At 36.8% G+C, this 24,227-nt stretch overlaps 1 protein-coding gene and 1 long non-coding RNA gene across 3 annotated transcripts in view; one reads left to right on the top strand and one right to left on the bottom strand.

Annotated features, from left to right (window-relative positions):
* Positions 1 to 24,227, bottom strand: part of LOC141515019 (uncharacterized) — a 91,558-nt gene that overhangs the window by 64,009 nt on the left and 3,322 nt on the right. The gene's annotated exons all lie outside the window — the stretch shown is intronic.
* Positions 15,168 to 24,227, top strand: part of LRIG3 (leucine rich repeats and immunoglobulin like domains 3) — a 60,249-nt gene continuing 51,189 nt past the window's right edge. Inside the window, exons 1-3 of the mRNA XM_074226253.1 lie at positions 15,168 to 15,418; positions 21,355 to 21,426; positions 21,699 to 21,773. Coding sequence (XP_074082354.1) covers positions 15,183 to 15,418; positions 21,355 to 21,426; positions 21,699 to 21,773 — 383 coding nt within the window. The 5' untranslated portion in view covers positions 15,168 to 15,182. The remainder of the gene's footprint in view (positions 15,419 to 21,354; positions 21,427 to 21,698; positions 21,774 to 24,227) is intronic.

Raw genomic sequence — 24,227 nt, forward strand, 5'->3', positions numbered from 1 at the left:
CACAATGATATAATATTTGGATATAGGTATGTAATCTATATAGAAAGAAAGAAAGAAAGAAAGAAAGAAAGAAAGAAAGAAAGAGAGAGAGAGAAACAGAAAGAAAGAAAAAGAAGGAAGGAAGGAAGAAAAGAAAAGAGAAAGAAAAGAGAAAAACGGAAGAGAAGAAGGGAGGGAAGCAGGTTGGGAGCGGGGAGAGAGAGAGAGAGAGAGAGAGAGAGAGAGAGAGAGAGAGAGAGAGAGAGAGAGAGAGAGAGAGAGAGAGAAGGAGAAGGAGAAGGAGAAGGAGAAGGAGAAGGAGAAGGAGAAGGAGAAGGAGAAGGAGAAGGAGAAGGAGAAGGAGAAGGAGAGACAGAGAGAGAGAGACAGTCAGACAGACAGACAAACAGACAGTTTGAGATATTGAAATCTAATCTGTGTGTCACAATAACTGTGAGTAAGAGAATATAGCTATTATATCTCCATTTTAAACATATAGAAACTATCCTGGAATTGTTGTGTGATTTGTTCATGGTCACCCAGATAGTTAGGAGATACTAAAATTTAACCTAGATATCCTACTTTAAATCTAGAAGTCTGTTCACTATTCCAAACTCATCATATGCTTAATTCGTTTAATTGAGCATTCAGATAACTGTGTTTGTTTTACATTTGAGCAATATTACAGATGTACAGCTTCAAGAAAATAGAAGGGTGATTATCTTAAACTATTTTTGCTTTATATTACTTAAGTTTTCTTATTTTCTGAAGATTAGTGTTTTTTCATGGCAAAAATTTTGTGTTGTAGTTCTCTCTTTCCTACCTCCCTTGCTAACTCTGCCCCTTCTTCATGTAAGCAAAAACACACACATACACAAACACACATGCACAAACTTTACATTGCAGTTCAGAAAGCTGTTTTAAAATGCTTTAATGAACTAGTAATGCTATGGTTAAGGTTACAATTTCCATCAGCTTTGTCTTTGGCAACATTATCTGGGGGTTTTTTTGTGCTTTTCTTCCTCTTGCCTTATCAGTTTCCCTTTTCACAGTTCACACTTTACATAATCTGTGCCCTTTGTAGCAATGTTCTAATGACAAAAGCAAGTACTGAATGTTTTTCTTTATTCATTTCCTTAGATGTTGAAACTGACAGTTTAACACTTCTCTTACATTTTATCTGTGAGTCATTGCCCTTGCCAACACTCATGATAAGAAAGGATCACTTGTGCCAAAAGAAAGAAAGGCAGACTAGACTGGGAAGGGCAATAGGGAGTGTATTATAGAAAAAAATGGACATAACATTCAATTTTGAAAATGAATGTGTTACTTCACTCATGAAGCCAAAAATACAAATGAGAAATGTTATAGTGATCTGGGTTACTTCTGTTGCAAAGTTATATCAAACTTGTAGTTAACCAATGGAAAGCTTAAAGGGATTCTATGTGGATTGTGTGAATCTTCAAAACAGAACTTCAATCTGATCATACAACTATTTAACAGGTTCCTAATGTCACTATGTCACATAAAGAAGTGGCCCCTGTCTTTGCAAAAATAAACCCCTTCAGATGCTAAAATAATTCTATTCCATTCTGTTTTCTCCAGCCAGTCATCCCCTCTATCATCCACATTCTCACTTATCTTCAGCCTTTCCTTCTTTGCTCCATTTCCTTTCTGTCTACTAACACTTCCATATTTCCCATGACCTCATAAAATCCTCACTTGATCTATCCCTGCTAGTTATTCTCTTATATCTCTCCTCCCTTTCATGTCTAAATTCTGTGTGAAAGTCATCTAAAACTCCATTTTCTTTCCTTCTCTTTTCTTAACTGTAAAATCTGGATTCCAACCTTATTGTTAAACTGAAACTATTCTCTCCAAGGTTACTAGCAATCTTGTAACTGCCCTGTATAGTGGCCTCTTCTCAATTCCCAACCTTATTTATCTTTTTTTAACACAGTTGATCATCTTGATATCCTCTTCTCTCTGAGTTTTTATGTGATTACTATTTTAGTTTACCTTCTACCTAGATGAATGTTTCTTCTCAGTCTCCTTTGCTAAATTGTCATCCAGATTATTCTCACTAATAATGCCTCCAAGGTCTTATCCTGAGCATTCTTCTTTTATCTCTCTCTATATACTCTTTTTCTTGCCCCTTTCATCAACTTCCATGTATTCAGTTATCATCTCCATATGGGTGATTCTCAGATTTTTATCCATCCCTAACTTGTCTCCTGACTTGACATCTCCAATTGACTATTGATATTTGAAGGTAAATGTTTTTTAGATATCTTAAACTCAGAAAATCCAAAATGAAAATTGTTATCTTTCCACCAAATCCTGCCCTCTTTTAATGCCCCTGTTACAGTCAAAGGACCAACATTCTCCATGTCACTCTTATTTGAAAACTAGGTGTGATGCTCAACTCTTTATTCACATTCTCCATACATATATAATATGTGGTAAGTGTTGTTATTTAATATTCTCATCTTCCATAGATTTTCCTTTTTTTGTCTATTCACAGAGCCACTAATCATATTTAGGTTCTCACCATTTCACACTTGTATTATAATTCTTTTCTGGTTGTTCTACCTGCCTCAAATTTCTCCCCTCTCTTGTACATTTTCTAGTCAGTTGCCAAAATGATCAAGCACAGGTATGACTATACCATTCCCCTGTTCTATAAATTCCTATAGTTCCCTATTGCTTCCAAGAACAAATAAAAATTTTTTTGGCATTCAAAGCCATTCATAACATGTTTATACTTTCTTTTCCAGTCTTCTTGTAACATACTCTTTTTCCGTGCAATCTAAAAGATAGTGACACTGATCTCTTTGCTATTGATTAAAGAACACAGTCAAAAAGCCTTTCTCATTCTCCCTTAATGCTAGTTAGTATCTTCACCATATTTAATTATTTCCATTTTAATATCTACCTTGTTTATATATAGTTGTTTTTATATTATCTTCAACATTAGACTTAAAAGATTTCTAAGAGCAGAGTCTTATTTTGCCTTTATTTGTATCCCCAGCTCTTAAAACAGTGTCTTTCACATAATGGGAGTTTAATAAATGCTTGTTGGGTTGAATTGACATCACTTCCTGAATCCTAGGTACTGTGTCAAAACAAGACTACCCTTGCCCTTCAAAGAGCTTACATTGAACTGAGCATAACTTGCTTAATTCCAACCCATATATAAAATATATATTCAGTAAAAATGTATCTATATGTATGTGTATGTATGGAGATTCTGCCTTAACTTTTTGATAGTTTGCTAATAGTGAATGGCAAAAAAAACCCTGCATAATTATATACACCATCACATTTATGTGAAAATATTTTTTAAAACAGCTTTTAGAGATAAGGTATTTCTTCAGTACTTTGTTTTCCAGCATCAAATATGAATCTAGGAGGAGTCCTTTGAAAAAAAAGAGTTCTGTGATTATTGAACAAATGCATATAAGCTTAGCTGTGGTTTTACCAAAAGAAAATGGATATTTTATTCATAATCTCAAGCTAGAAGTAAGATTTCTAACTGAAGGAAACCTTATTTGAGCAAAAGATGGGTCTAAATTTTTACTACCCTTCTCTTCTCTACAATGTTAATGAGCTCCCTGAAAGTTAGAAATCCCTCAAAGTCTAGATAAGGAAACAAGCTTTAAAAACTTTGCAAATTTCAAATTATTAATCTCTATCCTTTCTGAAAGAACTCAGCATTCCTTGGGCAGTGAAAAGACATTAATTTGCCCAATTAACTGGTGGAGACTAGAAGAGAAGTGGCTTATCCCAGTTCAGCCAAAGAAACATCAATCCAACACTTGGCATCACATCCAATTAAAAACTTTTGTGCTATTATTCCTGGAAAAACATTAGGATTCAGAGTTTCAGAGTTGTGAATTGTCCTGGGTACATAGATTCTCTATATATGTGCCTCACTAACACAATGGTACTTTAGGAGATTGCACCAGAAGTTTATAGATACATTGCTATGATTATTCTTTCTTACACTATTTAATAAATGTTTAGCTCAAGGAACAATAGAATTGGTTGGGTTATTTGTTAAATGGTGAGCACACTGGTAGGGACACAAGAGACAGAGTGTATACTAGTAAGAGAACTGACACCAAAACAACATTACCCTTAGGATCTTAAAAGAATTGCTGTGGCAGATTATTTAGCTTATTTAATATGAGTACAATTTGGAGAACCAAGACAACCCAGCAGGAAAATATAGGGAGTGAAGCAGGGTATTTTATACATATAGAGTCTTTCTCTCTGGGTAAAGGACATGTTTATTACCTATGCAAACTTGAGCAAGTAATGTGAACTCTTTGGTTCCTCTAAAAAAGATGGGTTGGATACAATGAACTCTGAGATCCCTTCCACATCTAGAACTATGACATTATGAAATATCAAGAATGAGAAGCTATATTACACTGTGTTTTATTTTACTTTTTCATTTTTTAGATTTTTCAAGGCAATGGGGTTAAGTGACTTGCCCAAGGCCACATGGCTAGGTAATTATTAAGTGTCTGAGGCCAGATTTGAACTCAGATACTCCTGAGTCCAAGGCCAGTGCTCTATCCACTGTGCCACCTAGCCACCCCCATTTTATTATTTTTTAAAGAACTAACAATTTGGGAGGCTTGCAGATTTCAATGAAGTCTTGGTGACCTTAGGTGACCTTAATTCAAACAAGTCAGTTGTGAAGGTTCCTTAGTAGTATAATGAAAAAGTTGGGCTAGTTGATCATTAATGTTCTATTGAACCTCTAGGATATTGCATTTTTCTCTGATTTACTGACAGATTTTATGTGTCTAGGCTAAATTCCCTTATCCATTTTTCATTTTTCTTCTTTTGATGATTGTATTATGATAATAGGTTATACTTCCCAAAACTTTCATCCTCAAGTCCTACTCTTTATTTTTATGTACCATTTCTTTGGACTACCCTGCATTCAAAGGTGACATGTGGGCCCATATATTCCTATACTCTTAATATAATAGCCCTAAAATTATCTCCTAAGACCCCACAACTATGTTTGTTTATAATAATAGACTAGTAGAACACAATTGAATCAAAGCAAAGGTATTTACTAAGATGGCATATACAGGATAGTGGCTAAAAACATTTCCAAATAAATCTGGGTCACATTTTCCTAAACATAGATTATAAAGATATAACACTCACAATAAATTACACAAAGAGAACACAACATAGTGAATACCACTAACTCTTATGGTATTTGTTGGAAAAGGAAATTGGTTGTTCTTTGACAATCATGGAGTGGGGATGGCGGGGGGGGGTGTCTTTCTCTTAGTCATTGTTAGCAAGATTTTTTGCCAAAATCCTCCTTAATAGGCTGATCTCTCACCTAGAAGATGGTGATCTACCCGAGAGCCAAAGTGGCTTCAGAAAGGGTCTAGTAATGATCAACATGGTGTTAGTTGCCCAACAACTCCGGGAGAAATGCCAGGAACAGAACAGAGGTCTGTTCACATTCATTGATACAACCAAGGCATTTGATACTGTCAGGTGTGAGGGTTTGTGGAAGACTGTGGCAAATTTGATTGTCCAGAGAAAGTCACCAGTATTTTATATCAATTTTCTGACAGGATGCTTGCCCAGGTTCTGCATAATGAATGATTCTCTCATGCTTTCCTAGTTATCAATGGAATGAAACAAAGAATTGTTTTTAGCAGCATTGTAAGGTGACTTCAATGAGAATGAAAACAGCATCAAGGTCAGCTGTCCCAGTGATGAGAAATCATTTAATTTGAAAAGTCTAACAGCTACGACAAAAGTGAGGGGAGAGTTGGCATATGACTTTTTCTTCACAGATGATTGTCCACTTGATACAGCTTCTGTACTTGAGATGCAACTGAGTATGGCTCAATTCTCTGCTGCTTGTGTTAATTTTGGCCTAGCAAACACACCAAGAAAACAGAGGTTCTTCAACAGTCAGGACTGTACTGCCATACATGGAACCATCTATTACAGAACATGAAGAAATTTAGTTAAGTTCCCCTATCTTGGCAGTTTACTTTCTATAGATATCCAGATAGATGATTGGAAGCTAGTGTTTGGAGTCTCCAAAGAAAAGTATGAGAGAGGAGAGGTATTAGACTGCTTACAAAACTGAAGGATACAGCATATGCTGATCTCATTGTTTTATATATGTGAAACCTGAACAGTTTACCGGTGCCATGCCAGAAAATTTTATTGCTTCAATTTGAATTGTCTTTTTTTTCTTCTGCTAAAATGCCAAGCATTCAAATGCTACCGCAGAACTCAGCTTCAGCAGGCTGACTATATTGTTCAAATGCCTAACATTTACTTGCTTAAAAGAAATCACACAAGGCTAGTGCTCAATAGAGGTCAGAAGAAAAGATACAAGAGTACATCAAGGTCTCTCTGAAGAACTCTAATTGATTGGGAGACACGAGAGACACTGGCACAGGACTGTCCAATGTACCAGTGTCAAGGAAGGTGCTATGGTCTACACGCAAAGCAAAATTATAGCAGGGCAAAAAATGTGAGATATTCAACTTCAGAGACATTTCCAATAAAATATTGATATGAACCTGAAATTGTCCTGTGGTAGACCTTCTGAGCTCATTTTGGGCTGATAAACTACAGTCAGAAACATTGTACATTGATCTGATATTGTGATATCATTTTGTTCTTTTCAAACATGAAGGACAACCACCACCTATGGCTGATTGGAAGGAGATAGCTCAATAGCTATCCTCTGAAAGAGGCACATGTGATGACAAAGAGCAATTCTTTTCCTCAAGAATTAGATTGTTCTTCTGTTGCACTCCTCTAGGCTGTCAACAGTCATACTCCAAAGAGCTCTCCTGCTCTCTGGCTGTGTCTTAGAACTGGTAAGCTTACTTTGTATAGGACAAAAAAGATGTAGCTCAACTTTAACTAGTCAATGGCAAACAGTTCTAATTCTACCAAAGAGAATTTCTTCAAACTTCCTAAAGAGGTTGCAAAATTAAGCTCTTTTTCTTTGTTACCGGACCTTTAGCAGGGTTTGGAGGAAACAAACAGATTATGGGTATCATAAATAACTTCCAACTATGCATAAATGAAACTTACCTAAAAGGAAATATCTCAGGTCTAGAAATGTCACAAACACACTCGGCATCTGGATTTAACTCTCATTTCTACATAGAGAGTCCCAGATCTATTCATCTGGTTCAAGTCTTTCTGTTACACCACAGTCATACATCTCCAAATGCATCTTGGTCATATCAAACTGGATGTCTCATAAAAACCTTAAATTCAACATGCTAAAATGATTTCAGTGAGTTAATAGTGTGATGTGGCAGTCAAAAAATCTAATGAGATCCTGGGTTGCATTAAGAGGTACATAGCTTCCAGAAATAATCTCTATTATACTCTGTTCTCATCAGATTGAATCTGGAATATTTTGTTCAGTTTTGGGCACCAACACTTAAGAAAGATGTTGGACTGTTCAAAGGAGAGAAAAGAAGATGTCCCCATGGAGGGCCTTGACATGTGAGGATTAGTGGGAGGAAGTGGGCATATTTCTCCTAGAAAAAACTTATGAGGGATGTGAGAGATATTTTCAAGGTTTGAATGGCTTCCATAAGGGAGAAGCATTAGACTTAACCAGTTTGACCCTTCAGTAGAACTTGTAGAAATTGCAAAGATGCAAGGTTGTTAATCCTAAAAATTTTTTTAATCCTTAAAAAAATAGAACTGTCTAAAAAGGAAATGAACTCCCTCAAGAAATTTTCATCCTCATTGAAATCATCTGACAATGTTGCTAAAAACATCATACTTTGTTTCATTCCATTTTTGACTGGGAAAATGTGAAAATATCATTCAAGACCTCCTGAGAGGTCTTCAAGAAGGGATAGGAATATTATCTTAGGGTTTATTCCATTCTTTGTATGGGTTAGAGAAGATGGACAGTTAAGGTTATCTTTCAACTCTCAAATTCTCTAGTACAGTGGATCTGTATTTAGATAATATCAATAAAACAGATCAAATTAATTTCCATAGTGTCCAAGCATTACAGAAGGCAATTTCCAAAGGTGCCATATAATTATTGGTCCTTGACAGCTTTTCTTCAAACAAGTCTAGCAGTTCAAATTATTGGTTAATCCCCAGGGCCCTGAAAAAATGTCTATTTTTCTGTTGGAGTACCCTGTGGTACTGAAAATATTTCATCTTAAGTGTTCAAATCTGTAAAAAATTATAATTGATATATGATTAGGTGACCATAGCAAAGAGTTTAAATAAAAGACTTCCATTAAACCCTTTTCAGAGGGCCCAAACTCTTCTCTACCACTCCAAGAAGGAGCCTTCATGCACATTAGAAGCTCTCTGTCTGAACTGTTACAATACTAGCAGCCACCATGACTCTCTGAATATTCTCTACCTCCCACCAATTTTGGATGCTTACCCTTGTCCCATTCTAGATCTCTTTGGAGCTTTCTTTTCTGATTGATATTTAATTTTTCCAATTATATGCTATGAAAATTTATCTACATCCATCCACTTGCATATTTATAGGTAACACAATTTTTGTTTCCCTCCCCCCACCCTTCTCAGTAACAAACAGCTTTGTGGATGTTGTACATGTGCATTTTTTTCTAACATACTTACATATTAGTCATTTTGTATAAAGGGAATTAGATCTACGGGCAAAAAAAAATCTTTGGATCTTCACCAAGAAATGCTTATATGTCTACTTTGATTTCTTGTTTAAATTTTAAAATTTATTTTGTTTAATTTTTACCAATTGCATGTGAAAAAAATTTAAGTCATGTTTTAAAATGTTGAGTTCCAAATTATCTCTCTCTCACCCACCCTTCCCCCTTGTCTGAGAAGGTATTTTGATCCTGATTAAGTATGTGAAGCCATACAAACATATTTCCATATTAGTCATATTATAAAAGAAAAACAATAAAAATAAGAAAAGTAAAAAGAAGTTTGTTTCAATCTCCATTCAGAGTTCATCAGTTCTCTCTCTGAAGGTGGATAATATTTTTCATCATGGGTTCTTTTGGAATTGTCTTGGATCATTGTCTTGATGAGAGAACCTAAGTCTTTCACACTTAATCATCCTTATGATATTAATTGCATACAATGTTCTCTTGGTTCTTCTCATTTCACTTTACATCAGTTCATGTAAGTCTTCCTAAGTTTGTCCTGAAACCATTTTGTTCATCATTTCTTATAGCACAACAATATTTCATTACAATTTTATGCCCAAATTTGCTCAGCCATTCCCCAATTGATGGGCATCCCCTTGATGCCCAAGTCTATGACACCATAAAAAGAACTGCTATAACTAGTTTTCTACAAATAGATCTACTCCCTCCTTTCTTTGATTTCTTTTTGATACAGAACCAGTGATATTGCTAGACCAAAGGGTATGCACAGTTTTATAGTCCCTTTGGACGTAGTTCCAAATTGTTCTCCAGAGTGGTTCACATCTCCACCAACACTGAATTGTCTTGTTTTTTTCCATATCCCCTCTAGCATTAGTCAGTTTCCTTTTCTGTCATATTATCTAATATGATAATAAGGTGGTATCTCAGAGTTGTTTTAATTTGCAGAAATGCATATGAATTTATAAATATATATGCATATATATATATATATATATATTAAAATTCTAGGAGAGATTTTGTCAAAAACAAAGAATCTAGACTATATTTTTCCACATTAAGATCCCTCCAATCTTTAAAATTCTAATTCTAACTTGTCTAAAAAAGAATCTTTAGGGGCTACAGAAAAAAAATGAAATTCTTTTTATATCATTTACTCTTTCTTTTTTTTTTCATTAACCTTTTAGGTTCTTGTCCTATTACTAGAAAATTCCATAATTCCATTCTGTGACTTATAAGACAAAACACCACTAGGTTAGGAAAATAATTTGAATCTTTCCTTCCTTCCTTCCTTCCTTCCTTCCTTCCTTCCTTCCTTCCTTCCTTCCTTCCTTCCTTCCTTCCTTCTTTCTCTCTCTTCCTTTCTTCCTTTCTTCTTCTTCTTCTTCTTCTTCTTCTTCTTCTTCTTCTTCTTCTTCTCTCTCTCTCTTTCTTTCTTTCTCTTTCTTTTTTTTAATGAATTCTGGTATTGCATGTTGGAGAATTAGGATTACCATTATTCAAAGTCCCCAGTCTTCTCTTCTGGATCAGGTCTAACTCAGTACAATCCAGTGATTCATGCTCAAGACTGAAATTCAATAAAATATTTAGAGGATGATATATCATAAAATGAAAAGTTTACTTAATAAGGTGAAGCAAATTCAATAAAGATACAGCAATAATTCAGGTCAATTCATCACACCTGTATTATTTATGGTGACAGCACCCATTTAAAAAGATGTGTTGTTGATTCATGAAGCTCTAGAGGAGTATTGACTTCATATGCTGAACTTTTTTTTTTACTTCTCCAGGAAACTATGTCTGTAGCCCAAGAGCCAGTTTCCCTTGAGCAGCAAAGGCCTGAAAGATTATTTCTCTACCCTTTTTAGAAGAAGCTAGAGGAGTCTGTATGAAACAAAAGTTGTTCGTACCACAATCTGCCCTTTGGTGGCAGCTCCTAAAAAGTTCTAGATGAGCTTTCCCCACTTAATGGTCTTAAGGTCAACACAAAATAACTATGACTTCAGGGATGTGCTTGTCTGACATAGGAAGAGATGGAGGAGACGTTTAGTGAAAATTAAAAGTAAAAATAAAGAATGGCAAAAATCTAACAGCCTGATAAATAAATGCAACATATTTCAAGAGGTTGATATCAGAGCAATTTAGAGCAGATAATATGACAAAAGGTGATACCAATAGTGGGAACAGCAGCAGGGTCATCAGGGACATTGTGCAAATAAAACCACCTCAGTTATAGTAACCAATCCTATTTTACATTTTGGTCACATGGAGTAAGACAGATAAGCAGTCATAATTCTCTTGCATACAACCTGTCTCAAGGTTTGAGTTGAAACCAGGAACTTGTCCCATACAATCATCTATGTGTTGTTCCCCACCCATCAGATAAAGTCTCCTGCTCCCTATAATCACCATTTGAATATGGCACAAGGTCTTTGTCCCCTTCAAAGATTTTGCTTCCTTTTTCTCCTGAGATCCTTTTTTCCAAAGAGGAAAAAGATTAAGGCAATCAATTTGCCAACCAAAAAGGCAGGTGGAAAACCATATAGGATCATACCATATAAACTTTTTAAAGGTAGACACTCCAGTTTATACAAGAAACACTTTTTATACAAAAATGTACTTGCTTGATTCTAAGTTAACATGATCAGATTATCCTTTTCTCAATGAAACATGGGATAACAGTAGAGGGATCAGTCAAGTGAACGTATGATGCTGCTGATATTTGCTGATATGTTCCGCAACTATATATGCAGCCATCAGAAAAGCTCCTCTATTGATCTGGACCCAAAGGGAAGTGTCTTTAATTGCTCACTCTTTTTCTCTTCAGACCCCAGACCATTAAATCAAACTTAAGGTCAGTACCCAGGTATCAGGGGAGTTAAAGATCTTATCTTTCCATCTCCTCAAGCTCTATATTATATCCATCATGTTATTTACAGGTTAGTCCTCCACAGTGATGGCCTACTGGTACCCTTATCAATAATGGCATTTCCTGATACTAGATTGATGTTTTTGGTTTTTTGGTTTGGTTTTCTTTTTTTTTTTTTGTTTCAGTTGCATATATTTCTCTCCTGAAAACTGGCATTTCCTAAGAGTCATATTATAAAAGGCAGGGGGCTACTGGCTGGTAAAGAAAGCAAGGCAAAAGGTCTCAGATCTCAGTAAAACTGCAACCTCTTCATGAAGGGCATTTGAACTCTTTCTCTGGAAAGGGAAACATCTTTCCTACCATTATCCTCTATGCCTCTTGAGATCTCAAGTCCTATTTTATTTAGTTTTATTTATTTAAGGAATGTGATTAAGTGACTTGCCCAAAGTCACACATCTAGGCAATTATTAAGTGTCTGAGGCTGGATTTGAAATCAGGTCCTCCTGACTCCAAGGCCAAGTGCTCTATCCACTGTGCTACCTAGCTGCCCCTCAAGTCCTATTTTAACCATGAACTGAACACAAGCACAAATTCTCTTCACTATGTTCTCCCTTAATTAGAATGTGAGCTTGTTACTGTCTGAATTTTTTATGTCTCCAAGGCTTAGCACAGTGCTTACCATATAGTAAATGCTTAATAAATTCTTATTTTTTCCCTCTTTCATTCCAGTATGCTTTAAAAACTGCAATTTCACTGTGACCCAATACAAAATCTCTTTTCGTAAAGGAAAATTTGTCCTAGCTTGTCTGGGGATGTACTGGAAAGAGCAGATATGTGAAAGGACTAAGTAAGTGGAGACAATCAGGACACTTAATGTGAATAATATGGATTCTACAAATTGAATCCAAAAGCTTTTCAAAGTGCTTCTTAGACTTTAGTAGTACAATATCTGTAGTTTATTAAGAAAAATGTTTACATCATCTGGATTCTCCTCATCCACTATATTTCCCAGGGGCAGCTAGGTGGTAAACAGGATAGAGTACTGGCTTTGGAGTCAGAAGGATTGGGATTCAAATCCAACCTCAGACACTTACTAGCTGTGTGACCTTGGGCAAGTCACTTAACCCTGACTGCCTTTCCTTCAGGGCCATCTCTAGTTTTTCTAATTCATATCTGACCACTGGAGCCAGGTAACTCTGGAAGAGAATATGAGGTCAGTGACTTAGCACAGAAGCCCCTCACTCACTCAAATCCAATTCATGTAATTGTCATGGTATCACCTTCCTGATGATGTGGTTTTCTTCAAAAATGAAGAACAAATATTATTATCAAGTGAACCACTATCTGATCCAGAGCACTGCTGCCAAAGCCTCATCTGACTGCTCAATATTCTGTCATCATTACAGTAACAGTGGTTGTCAATGATGTCCTTAGAAAGTGGAGGAACTCTTTCAGGTTGCTGCTGACCAATCTGTGGCAGTATAAGGGAAAGTTCAGGATGCTCCTCAACTTCTTCCCAGGGGAAAACTGCTCCTACCTAGTCTTAGCCAAGGGAAAAGAGAAAGGTATTAAAATGATTGATAACCTCTGCCATTCATTAAGGCTGCTACCTGGTTCACAATACTGATGAGGTTAGGAAGATATATAGCAATCAATCTAACAAATATTTTCAGTCAGCTCCCAGTAATCCATTGTGAACTGCCAAGTATCATTTCACCCTTCTTCATTCCCTTGTTGGTAGGGGAGGTAGCAAAGCAAAGTGACTCTAGTCACTTTCTTCTCCATTATTAAGGAGGAAGGGTCTTCCACACATCCCCTACCCTGGATTCAATAGTTTGATGGGATAGCTTATGCAATTCTAAGGATTTTGAATTGGTCCTGCCTGCCTACAGTAACTGGCACAGCTCATATACTTACTAATTCTCAAGAGCTTATACTATTGTGACCAATATTCCCTTACTCTGATTAGTACTGATTACTGAAATTGCAATCTAGACAGAAAGGTCTTTCATTCACTTTCACCTGAATTAAGATAGTCCTTGCCTTGGTAGTTCCTCCAAATCCACAGTGGAAACTTGGGGTGCCTCTATGGATCCAGTGAGGGTTGATTGGTATAGATCTCTTGTATGTATATATGTATGTGTGTGTGTGTGTACACAATCACACACACACATATATAAATTTATATATATATATATATATATATATATATATATATATATATATAAAATCGAACCAGCTAGCTATTTTACGGGGGGGGGGGGGGAGGGGGAGAGAGAGAGAGAGAGAGAGAGAGAGAGAGAGAGCAAAAGAGAGCTATCTTTAATGGGTCATCTTGATTCCCTTAGATGGCCTGAGGCTCCTACATGGGGTTACAATTAGGATAAATTGGTCCTTAGTGGAACCTCAGCTTTTTCCTCAGGACAAGGATTCTTATAAAGTGGATTCTGTGAACTTACCCAATATGCCCACATGTTATATATGTAGTACATATGTTACATAAGCTTTTGTATGCACTCACATGTGTAAACATATGTGCATATACAAGCTGGTAACTCTTCAATATAATTTGTTTCCTTTGTGATCCTTTGCATTTTATCTCAGGCACTTAAAAACATTTTGAGTTATCCATAGGCTATGCTAGAATGCCAAGTAAATTTATAGAATAATAAATGATTATATATAATAAATGTTTGTTTTAAGGGGTCCATGGCACAAAAAAAGTTAACAACTCCCACCTTAGGAGCAACTCATCTCAAAAGTCCCTTAATTCTAGATGCAAATTCTTCAGTGGCTCAGGGAGTACCAGGGCTCTCTGGGATGGTCTAGATCCAATTTAGGAGGTGCAGAAGAACCTTTAATCCCTTCTTCCTATTCTCCCCTACAGAAACCCTTAACAGCAGTCAAAACCTAGGCTTAAAGAGTTTCACCCAGGGTGAGGCATGTAGAGTGTGGGAAAGGAACGTGACCCTCTCATTAGAGGCCAGGTTCCCCTAGGACTGAAACTGCTCCAAGTTGGGCTCTGGAGAAGATGGAATGCTTGGAGAGGAGGGAGAGGATGCAGTGGCCCATTCCCTCTGAGCCTTAACAGAGGTGTATTGTTACACATGGCTTTACTGTTACATTTAATAGAATAAATTTCCTGTGTAGAAAGCAGCTTTGAAGTTTTTTGAAGTTGAAAATGGAGGGATTTTGGGAAAAAAAACCTGATTTTAGAAGCTCTCTCTATGTCAAAGTGACCGGGGCAGTTTGGTCTATTTTTTAGCTAACTTACTGAAGTCGGCACTGGTGGCTACCTGGCCTCCCTGCTCTCTGGGACAAGATGAGGCTTCAGCCCGGGGCCAGCGAGCCGGGCTCGGAGCTGCCTACAATCTCAGCTCCACTTTATCCCTTGTCCCCGCCCCTTTGGGCTTGTTGTGGTCACGTGGGGGGCCTCTCCGGCCAATAGGAAGCGGCCCCTGGGCTCCCCGGGCTCCTCGCCGCGGCTGCTCAGGTTTCTCACGTTGCTGTGGGCTGGGGAGGGGGAAAAAGTTTTCTGGGGGAGGGAGCGAGCCCGGAGCGCCGAGGAGCGACTTGGAGCCGCGGCGGCTGGGTCTCCGCTCTCGTGCGCGGTGGGAGCGGAGGGAGCGGGGGGCGTGCGCGTGCGGGAGTGCGGCTCGGTGCGACTGTGGAGCCCCGCCATGGGCCGCTCCAGGCTCCGCGCCGCCGCCGCCGCCGCGCTGGGCATGGGGCTGCTGCTCCCCGCGCTGCTGGGCTTCGCGGGCTCGGCCTCGGGGCAGAGCCACAAGAGGGGCGCCGGGGCCTGGCCCCCCGCGCCGTGCCCCGCCGCCTGCCGCTGCCTGCGGGACCTGCTGGACTGCAGCCGCCGGAGCCTGACGGCGCTCCCGGAGCCCCTCCCGCCCTGGGTGGCGCAGCTGTAAGTACCCCTTGTCCCTCCCGGGAGCTCCGGCTCCGCAGCCCGGCCCCGGGCCCGGGCCAGCCCCGAGCTGCCGCCCTCCTCCAGCCCTGGGTTTAAAAGTAAAAAAGTAAATAAAAATGGGGCGAGAGCGGCCGACCTGCCCCGCACCTGGAAGGCTGCAGCCTATGCAGTCGCGGGGGGGGGGGGGTGCGGAAAGGAGAGGGAGATGCTAATGAGTTAGTTTGGGCGAATTTAAGGAACTACTTTGGGTTTTTTTTTTATTGGATCCATTATATTTTAAAGCCGTTTTTTTGGTCAAAAAGAGAAAAAAAAAGTGCAGAACCCTGTGCGGTAATTCAGAAAGAAATTCCTTCTAAGCTGAATAATTAACGATGAGAAATTATAATAGACCGAAGTAGCTTTTTTGTCTTCTTTTAGAAGCCGATTACTTATTTTGTCCATCCTATTTTGTCATCTTTTAAAAACTGATTACTTATTTTATTTATTTTTGTCCGTCCTATTTTGTCTTCTTTTAAAAAACATTTGTTTTAAAAATGAAACATTTAAAAATCTTGGTCTATAGACAAACTGTAAGCACACACATCTATGCATACATATATACATGCATTATACATAAATATAATATTTAAATATTAAAAATGAAATATATATTTATTAATAATTCATTTATAAGTATGTATAAATATGCTTATTGTATATGTAAAATAGATAAGTAATATATATTTTATAGATTATATAATATATAAATACATAAAATAAAGATAATTCATGTATCTATATAAATAACTTATATTGATATAAATAAACATAAATATATATATACACACACATACATATATGTATATATATGTATGTGTGTGCATGTGTGAGAAACCATGGAAAATCTGTTTTGAAAAGGAAGAATGGAGGCCTGGATTTACTTTTCTCATCTTTGTTATCACTAGGACTAGACTAACAATTTTCTTGACTTGAATTCATCTTATCATGTGCAAGGTGCTTTCTTAGGCAGCATCCATCAAAGCCAAAACTGAAGGCAGCACCTGCCCTCAAGGAGCTTTCAGTTTTTTTTTTTTTTATTGTTCCAGAACAAGAGATAAGGTCTTGAAAAACAGGAAGGCTTCCAATTAGCTGTGGCTAATTCTGTTCATTTTTCTCATCTGGAGGTCATGCTGCCTCATTCATGAAAAGTGAATGGCTCTATTGATGACATATGGAACTGAACATTGAGATGGCTGGAGGTGGACGCCAAATGAATAACCAGGCCTGAGAAAAAGAAAATGAACTTTTCTTTTTCACAGGTAGGCTGGAAGTGCTTTTCTCATCCACCCATTGAATCTAGTTAACCTTGAAGAATTTCTCATAGCCCAACTTAACTTAAGCTTGCAGATACAATCCATTTTTTTTCGGGGGGGGGGGCAGGGGTGAGGAGGAGAGTAAGTCTGTAGATAATCTTAAAAAGCAGCTGTGTCCCTTGGTTGTAAGTTGTTAAACCAAAGGGGGTTCAATAACAATTTAAGCATTGTCTTAAAAGTGCACTGACCTAATTAGGATTTTGTTTTGCAGATAATTTGGTGGTGCACTAAAAACAAATTGCAATTTATTTGGTTAGTGCAGTCTTTAATTACATTTCCGGCCTGTAGTAAATTGTCTTTCTTCAAGTTCACATTCCTGAAACTTATGTGAAAATAAGTCCCACTTGTATAAATAAGCACAGGGTCTGTTGTCAGAAACCCTGCTGTGATCACTCATTGGACAGCTGTGTCATTCTTGTACTTCTGTGACTTTTAACCATCTGTAGGTGTCACCAACCGTGTGGTCCAAATTCTTTCATGTAAATGCTTCTTTTGTTTGTGGAGAAAGCTTTAGGGGGCCCCTCTCTCTGCACTTTATAAAGGAAAGGAGTGGGACCACATGTGGGATTGGGTTTTGCAAAACCTTGGCTATTTTCTCATTTGAAAATCTATGGCAGGGTGTGGGGAAGACACCTACTGCTTATATTTTGCATAATTAGAAAAAACTTGGAGGGGGTATAAGGAGCTAAATGTTTGGTTTCTAAGTTTGAGAGTAAGCAAAGAATTTCTGATTGTTTCTCTGTATCTTCTACTTGGTGTGAACAAATTAACACCCTTTTCCCTTAGGGGAGTGAACTAGTGAAAGTTTGTCTTTTCTTGAGGCTTTGTTGTTTTGGGGTTTTTTTTTTTAGGAGACTTAAACTTTGATAGTTGGCTTTTGTTTAGAAAACCACTTTCCTAGTGAGTTTGCAGTTGTTTGGAACTGATGACATTAAAAAAAAAATCTGCTGAATTGTAGTTTTGACCTGTGATTGGTGGTTGGCTTAGAAGCATCCTATGGAAAGAGAAGAGACCAGTTGAACTGAGACCGTAAACAAGAGCATTCTACTTAGCATGCCTGACAGAAAAGTAAAATTAATATTTGAATGAAAGTTGTTCTTTGAGAATTAAAAATGGATAAATATTTGAGAAAACTTTGTTTACAACTGCCTTTAAAGTTAGACTTCAGTTTACTTCTAGAATTTTTGCTTAAATACAGTGTGCTCCAAATCTTGTAAGAATGAAAGTTTCATCGCCAGGAGGGGGAGAAGTTGTACCCTTGCCAATCTCAAGTATTATTACATTCTCACTGGAATTTTAGAATGATTTAGTTTATCACCTAGGAATTTTTGAGATCTCCTTGAGACTCCAGAAGGTAGTCTCCGCTAATGTTACATCTTCAGTCTTGGCCTCATTCTACATCCTCTCAGTCTTTACCAGGATTGTCAGGGGAAAAATGGCCTTTATGGTTTTCACAGCTGTTTTTCTGTATTTTCCAGACTAAAACTTGAACATAGCAGGCTGATTTATGAGTCACTTTGGATCACTGTCTTAAAACAGCTACAGCCCGACTTTTTTGTTTTTTAGCCTTTTAGATTTCTGCTGAATTAGCAGCTCTACAGGCCCCAGTGGGATTGATTAAGAAGCTGTTGCTGGATTTGCATTTTAAAATTTGACTTGGGAGTCAGGTTTCTAAATGCTAAGAGGAAGAAAAGTCTAGCTCTAACAAAATGCTGTAAATTAAATAGTTTCATCTTGTTCACTCTGATAAAGTGGGGGTGAGAGAGAGTCCTGAAGAGGCTCTTCTCTGAGACGAGCAAAATATTTTGTTCTTCAAGATCTTGGCAAATATTTAAACTCTCTTTCCACCTGTTGTTGCCCCACACACACACACCACCACCACCAAACCCCCCACAAACACACAGACTCTCATACTCTCACATATACACAGAGAGCCCTTTACTATTTCTCTTGTGTATTAAAAAAAAAAGTAAGGATCACTTAGGTGGCACAATGGATAGAGTACCCACCTTGGAGTCAGGAGGACCTGAGTTCAAATTTGACCTCAGACACTTAATAATTGCCTATCTGTGTGGCCTTGGGCAAGCCACTTAACCTCATTGTCTTAAATAAATATTTTTTTAAGTAAGCATAAAGTAAGCATAAAGATAAAAATCTGTTTTACCTTTCTGAGAAGGAATTGAAAGTACAGATTAAAAAAAATTAAATTTCTATATCTTAAAATTGTTTTCCAGTGCACCCTACATATGATGTGATCTTACATTTAGGATAATGTGACCTATCACTTATGAAATACAAGTTTCTTAAATTGTAGCTGTAAGAAGGTTAAATTTAGTTATTTAAAAGTTTCACAGCTTTAAGTCTTTAGTAGTAGAAACAACTTTAGGAGAGAAGTCTCTCTCCCCCCCTCCCCCTCCCCCTCCTCCACCAGAATATGGTTTTCATAGTAGAGAAATCTCAGGAATGGAATTATGGGACAAGTGTTTCCATCTTCTGCACCTGGATTACAGGAAAGCTTATCATTTCCATGTGCCCAAGTCCAAAAGAGAGGTTTTCCACTTGAAAGGCCTATTGTTGGGGATCTCAGTAATTTATTGGTTTTTTTTTTTTGTTTTAAAGTGACCTTTATGCCTCATGATTCTTGGTTTGTGCACTGTAAGTTAACAGAAGACTAAATGATATTTAAGATTTTTTTTCTTCTATGGGCCAGCCTCCTCAATCCCCGGCCCCCTTTCCCTTTCAAAGAAGAAAAAAAATGAATATGTTTTTAAAGGAAGTTAATTCATTCAGATCTATGCTTATAAATTATGGTTCTTCTAGTTCTGTTCCCCTCTGCTCCCTTCATTTAAAGCTTTGAGAAGTAATGGGAAAATACAGATATATATGTATATTATATACATATAGATAGATAGATAGATAGATAGTCTGGCAATAACTGTAGTTCATTTTGACAAAATCATTTTTTTCAACCCCTACTATGTACATGATAACATTTAAGGGTTGTGGCTATACAAAGGCACTTAAGAGGCCTTGAGAGGTCATGTGTTGATTTTAATTGGCCATGCAGGTAAGGTGCTGTTTTCTTTGATGTATTTTTTGAAACTGCATGGGAAATCAGCAAATATCAATGGTGCTAAAAATGAGCACAATTTTTGCTGGAAACATAATGTGAATTGTTCTGCTCACGGTTCCCTTGATCGACTCCAGATGGATATGTGCTTGAGCCGTAAGTGAAAGTGTCTGGCTCCACTATGGTGATCATGCACAGCAGTGGTTGTAATTGCAGGATTTTTATAGTTTAAATACTCTGCCAGGTTTTTTTTTTTTCATGTTATAACCCTAGCAGAACAAATCTACTCATGTCTGTTACTGTCTGGTAGGTCCTTAGGCAAAAATGTTTTGAATAAAACCTTAGCAGATTTTTTGAGGTGAAATGGAGAAATCCAGGTTTACACTAATATTGCTAATTCCGAATGGATAGGATTGCTGATAGGGAACTTGACATCATTAGGATTTTGCTTCTTTCTTATGTGCCCCACCTTAAAAGACTTGTATCTTCTGCAACAAATTTTGGTTATCTACATGGTTAATTAGCATTTTAAACTTTGGGAAAAAAATTAATCCCTTAAAAATGGGTTAACCTAAATTGGAGGGGAACTCCTAGCCAGACTAATTTCTAGCCTGACTTCAGTGGCTTTCATAATCTATTCAGTGGTTCCATTTTCTTTACACCATGTGGAAGACACCTATTCATCCTTAGACCTCCTTGGTCCTTAAATATTAAGGTGACAGCCTACAAAAGTATTGAGCTTTATATCAAAAGTGATTATCCTTCCTTTTTTAAAATTATATTATAGAAATAGTTGTCAGGAATCTTGAAGTTTTTAGTAAGGAACCTTTTTTCCCCAACTTGTAAACCCATATTTTCTTTACCAGGATTTTTACAAATCATTTGTTTTGTTTAGTGGGAAATACAGTAGTTATTTTCCTTGTGTTCAATATATATTTAAAGTGTGTGGTCTAAAAAATAATACATAAATAAGAACATTGGATTGAATAATCCTAGGGAAGTAAGGACAAAAGGCTTTAATTTTTTTTTATACACAAATGCTGAGACTGTCAATAATGAAATAAATGAACCCAAGCAAACAGACATGTTTGAAAAGCAACGTCTATTTTGTTTGGCTCAATAAGTGCTTTAATACTTAATTTTATGGTAATAAGATTTCTTCAGAGGCTGCAGTTTCAGCAACCTGCCTAATTAGCCACTTTTTGCATGGCATGACTTCATCATATCAAGGGAGAGGAACAACCAGTTCACAAAGGGCCTGTTCACCAGGTGCCAAGAGCCATCTTTTTAAAAGTTTGTGGGTTAAAAGCATTTGAAACTGCCAACCTTTTAGACTCATTTTGTTCCCAAAGTTGGTATTTTTGTTGTGAAGTAGTTCATGGAAAATATGTCAAGTTTTATATACCCTATCTAACGTTGATGGAGACACCCATAATCTCAATGCAGATAGTTAAGCCCTATTAAACATGGCTGGGTTTATTTATACTAATTTTATTTTTGTTACCTCACAGGGATTTAAGTCACAACAAATTGTCTTTAATCAAAGCAAGTTCTCTGAGTCACCTCCAAAGACTTCAAGAAGTGTAAGTAATATTAAGTTCTAGATTCTTTTAAATTTGGTTTTTAGATAAAATAATAACACATGCGTATGTGTATGTATCTTTATGATTACCTCTCTATTTTGGGGATGTGTATGTGGGCAAAAATGTAAACATATGCATTCGTGTATATATAATATACACTGAAATAATATTACTTGAAATTGGGGGTGGCAGGGTCTCATTTTTAAAAGTTTAGATAATCTTCACCTTTATAAATTATCATTAGACTCATTTGCTCTTTATGGAATTCCTAGGAAACTGAACAACAATGAATTTCAGACCATACCTAATCTTGGACTAGCTGCAGCAAATATCACCCTTCTGTCCCTGTAAGTCAATAACACTTCTTTTTGATGTACTAGGGCACTGACCCTTTACCAGGATACCAGGGCTTTAAAGTTGTGGAAAACAATCATGTGGGTTAGTTCAGCATATTTAATGTATTGCATAATGAAAACATGTGCAAAACGTTGATATATGCCACCTTTAAATAAGATCATTGTGTTTTAGAGCCTCTGCTTGAATAGCAGCTTAAAGTTACATAAGGTCATCACCGTGCTGCCATATTCTTGTTCTGGTCACCAGGATTCATGCAAATCACTTTCAGCCTTTACAGCCATATTTAATGGTGTATATACAAACCAAGGGCCTAGTTCCAGTGCTATTTAGTGCTTAGGATCTTGTCTAGGGACTACAGATTATGTATTTTGTAGTGGCAAAAGATCAGCACTGTTTTTTTGAAAAGTAATAGGAGTTACTAATAAACCATCATATGTCTCCCAAAGTGGCGCCAGTCTTGAAAGTCAGGATTTTGTATATAGATTTGGAAGCATTGACCCAAAATATCAAGTTATCAAGTTTAAATTGAATATGAGGTTGAGAACATAAATACTTTTGGCTACTTTATTTTTCTGTATATGTTTTTCATTAAAAATAAGAATATTTTCCAGCTTCTAAATATCTAGGCCAAATTAAGTGTTTATAGTTGTACTTTCAAGATTGGTTTTGGTATAGTCTTCACTTTTAGAGGTATTTTAAAATAGAAATTTTTCAAATATGTATGCTTTGGTTTTTATATAAATTCTGGAACTGAAAGTCAGCAAACAAACAGGAAACAAATAACTTTAGATTATCTTTTAAAACCTGAAATTAGGAAAAAAACAGAATCACTGTTTTGTTTTGTTTTTAATTATCTTGGGGGGGGGAGACATGTCTAGTTATTTCTGGGTAAGGTGCTAGAAAGGTTGAAAAATGCAGTAAATTTCAAGGAAGCTGTTCAATTAATTAAAATGATCACCCTTCAATTGCTTACATCTGGTGATTTATAGAGGTTTGTTTTTACTGTGTGCCTAGGTCAGCTAAGTCCCTGGTGCAGCCACTGTGTCTGCACTCTCCTGTTTGAATAAGAACTAAATGATATCTGATACTGAGGTGGTTTTTCCACAGATTCAAATCAGAAAAGAATGAAAGAAAAAGCAGATGGTATTTGACCAATAACTACAAAAGTTTAAAAGGAACTTGGGTGATGTGCATGTATACATGTGTACATATGTCTGTGTGCTGCATGCTAATTTTTATTACCTATTTTCTGTCTCTTTCACAGTGAGCTAAGATTTTTTTTAGAACTTTGCGAAGTCCTAGTTTTTGTCTTTTCCATATCTTTAGGCAAATACACCTCCTGGGAAGCTGCCATTTGACTCTGAAGTCCTTGCCAAGACATTGGGTGATTCCTTTAGATACTCCTTGAGGTCACTGGATACCTTATGACTGTTATTAGAGGAACGAATCCAAAAGAATTTGGCTGTGGAGGAGGTCAAAATGGAACATTGTAGTCTGTATGGCAATGGAGGAAAATTTTTTTTTTTTTTGGCAGACATTGACTAGGGAACCTAATGTTACATGGAGAAGTAGTCCAATGATTTGGAGTTTTGCCGATGTAATTAGTAATCAGAAAAATAAGGGTTGAATCTGAGTTAGATACTTAGATTATTTTGAACTTTTGAAATCTCTCCCCATGCATAAAATAAATTGAGATAATTATTCTTTCTCATCTTTGTTTTACTATCTCATATAGTCTCATTAATGATTTCAATGATTATTTGACAAAGTTCAGATAAAGAATTATGAAATAGCTTCACAAAAGCCAAGGGTAATTTTCTCTCACGTGTTAATTTAATAAAACTGTCCAGATAACTTGCTTTCTCCTTCCAAATTAGAAGATTTTGAAAATCTCCTTGTGTGACCTATTTTTTCTTTCTTCTGTAGCTATTCTTTCTGTTCACACACTTCATTAAGTAATGGGAAACACATGTATATTTAAAAAAATTTGCAAAGTATCCCAAGGGATGTTCTTCTTTAGAGGGAAACACCTTTTCTTTCAAAGGGAAAAATGTGGTTGAAAATTCCAAAGGCATATTTATTTCAAATGATGACCTATTTTGACAAAATAAAATGTGATCAGTGAATAAGAGAAATGAGGTGCTTTTTAAGAATTCATATACTTGCTTTCAGTCTCTCCTTTCTCCACTCTACATTCTTGCCAGAACAGTCTTTTTAAAATACGAGTCTGACTGTCATTCCCTTGCTCAAAAACCTTTAATATCTCTGGATATTCAAGATAGCTCTAGAATTAGATACCAACTTTTTAGCCTGACATTTAGGTGTCTTCCACAATTGTGTCCCCTAAACCATCTCTCCAGCTTTATTTCATGCCACTCCTCTCCCCCTTTACAAAAATATTTGACTTCTAGCAGAGATTAAGTTAGATTATATCCAAGTATGGC

The sequence above is a fragment of the Macrotis lagotis genome, chromosome 2 (genome assembly GCF_037893015.1).
Source record: "Macrotis lagotis isolate mMagLag1 chromosome 2, bilby.v1.9.chrom.fasta, whole genome shotgun sequence".
Taxonomy (NCBI): Eukaryota; Metazoa; Chordata; class Mammalia; order Peramelemorphia; family Peramelidae; genus Macrotis; species Macrotis lagotis.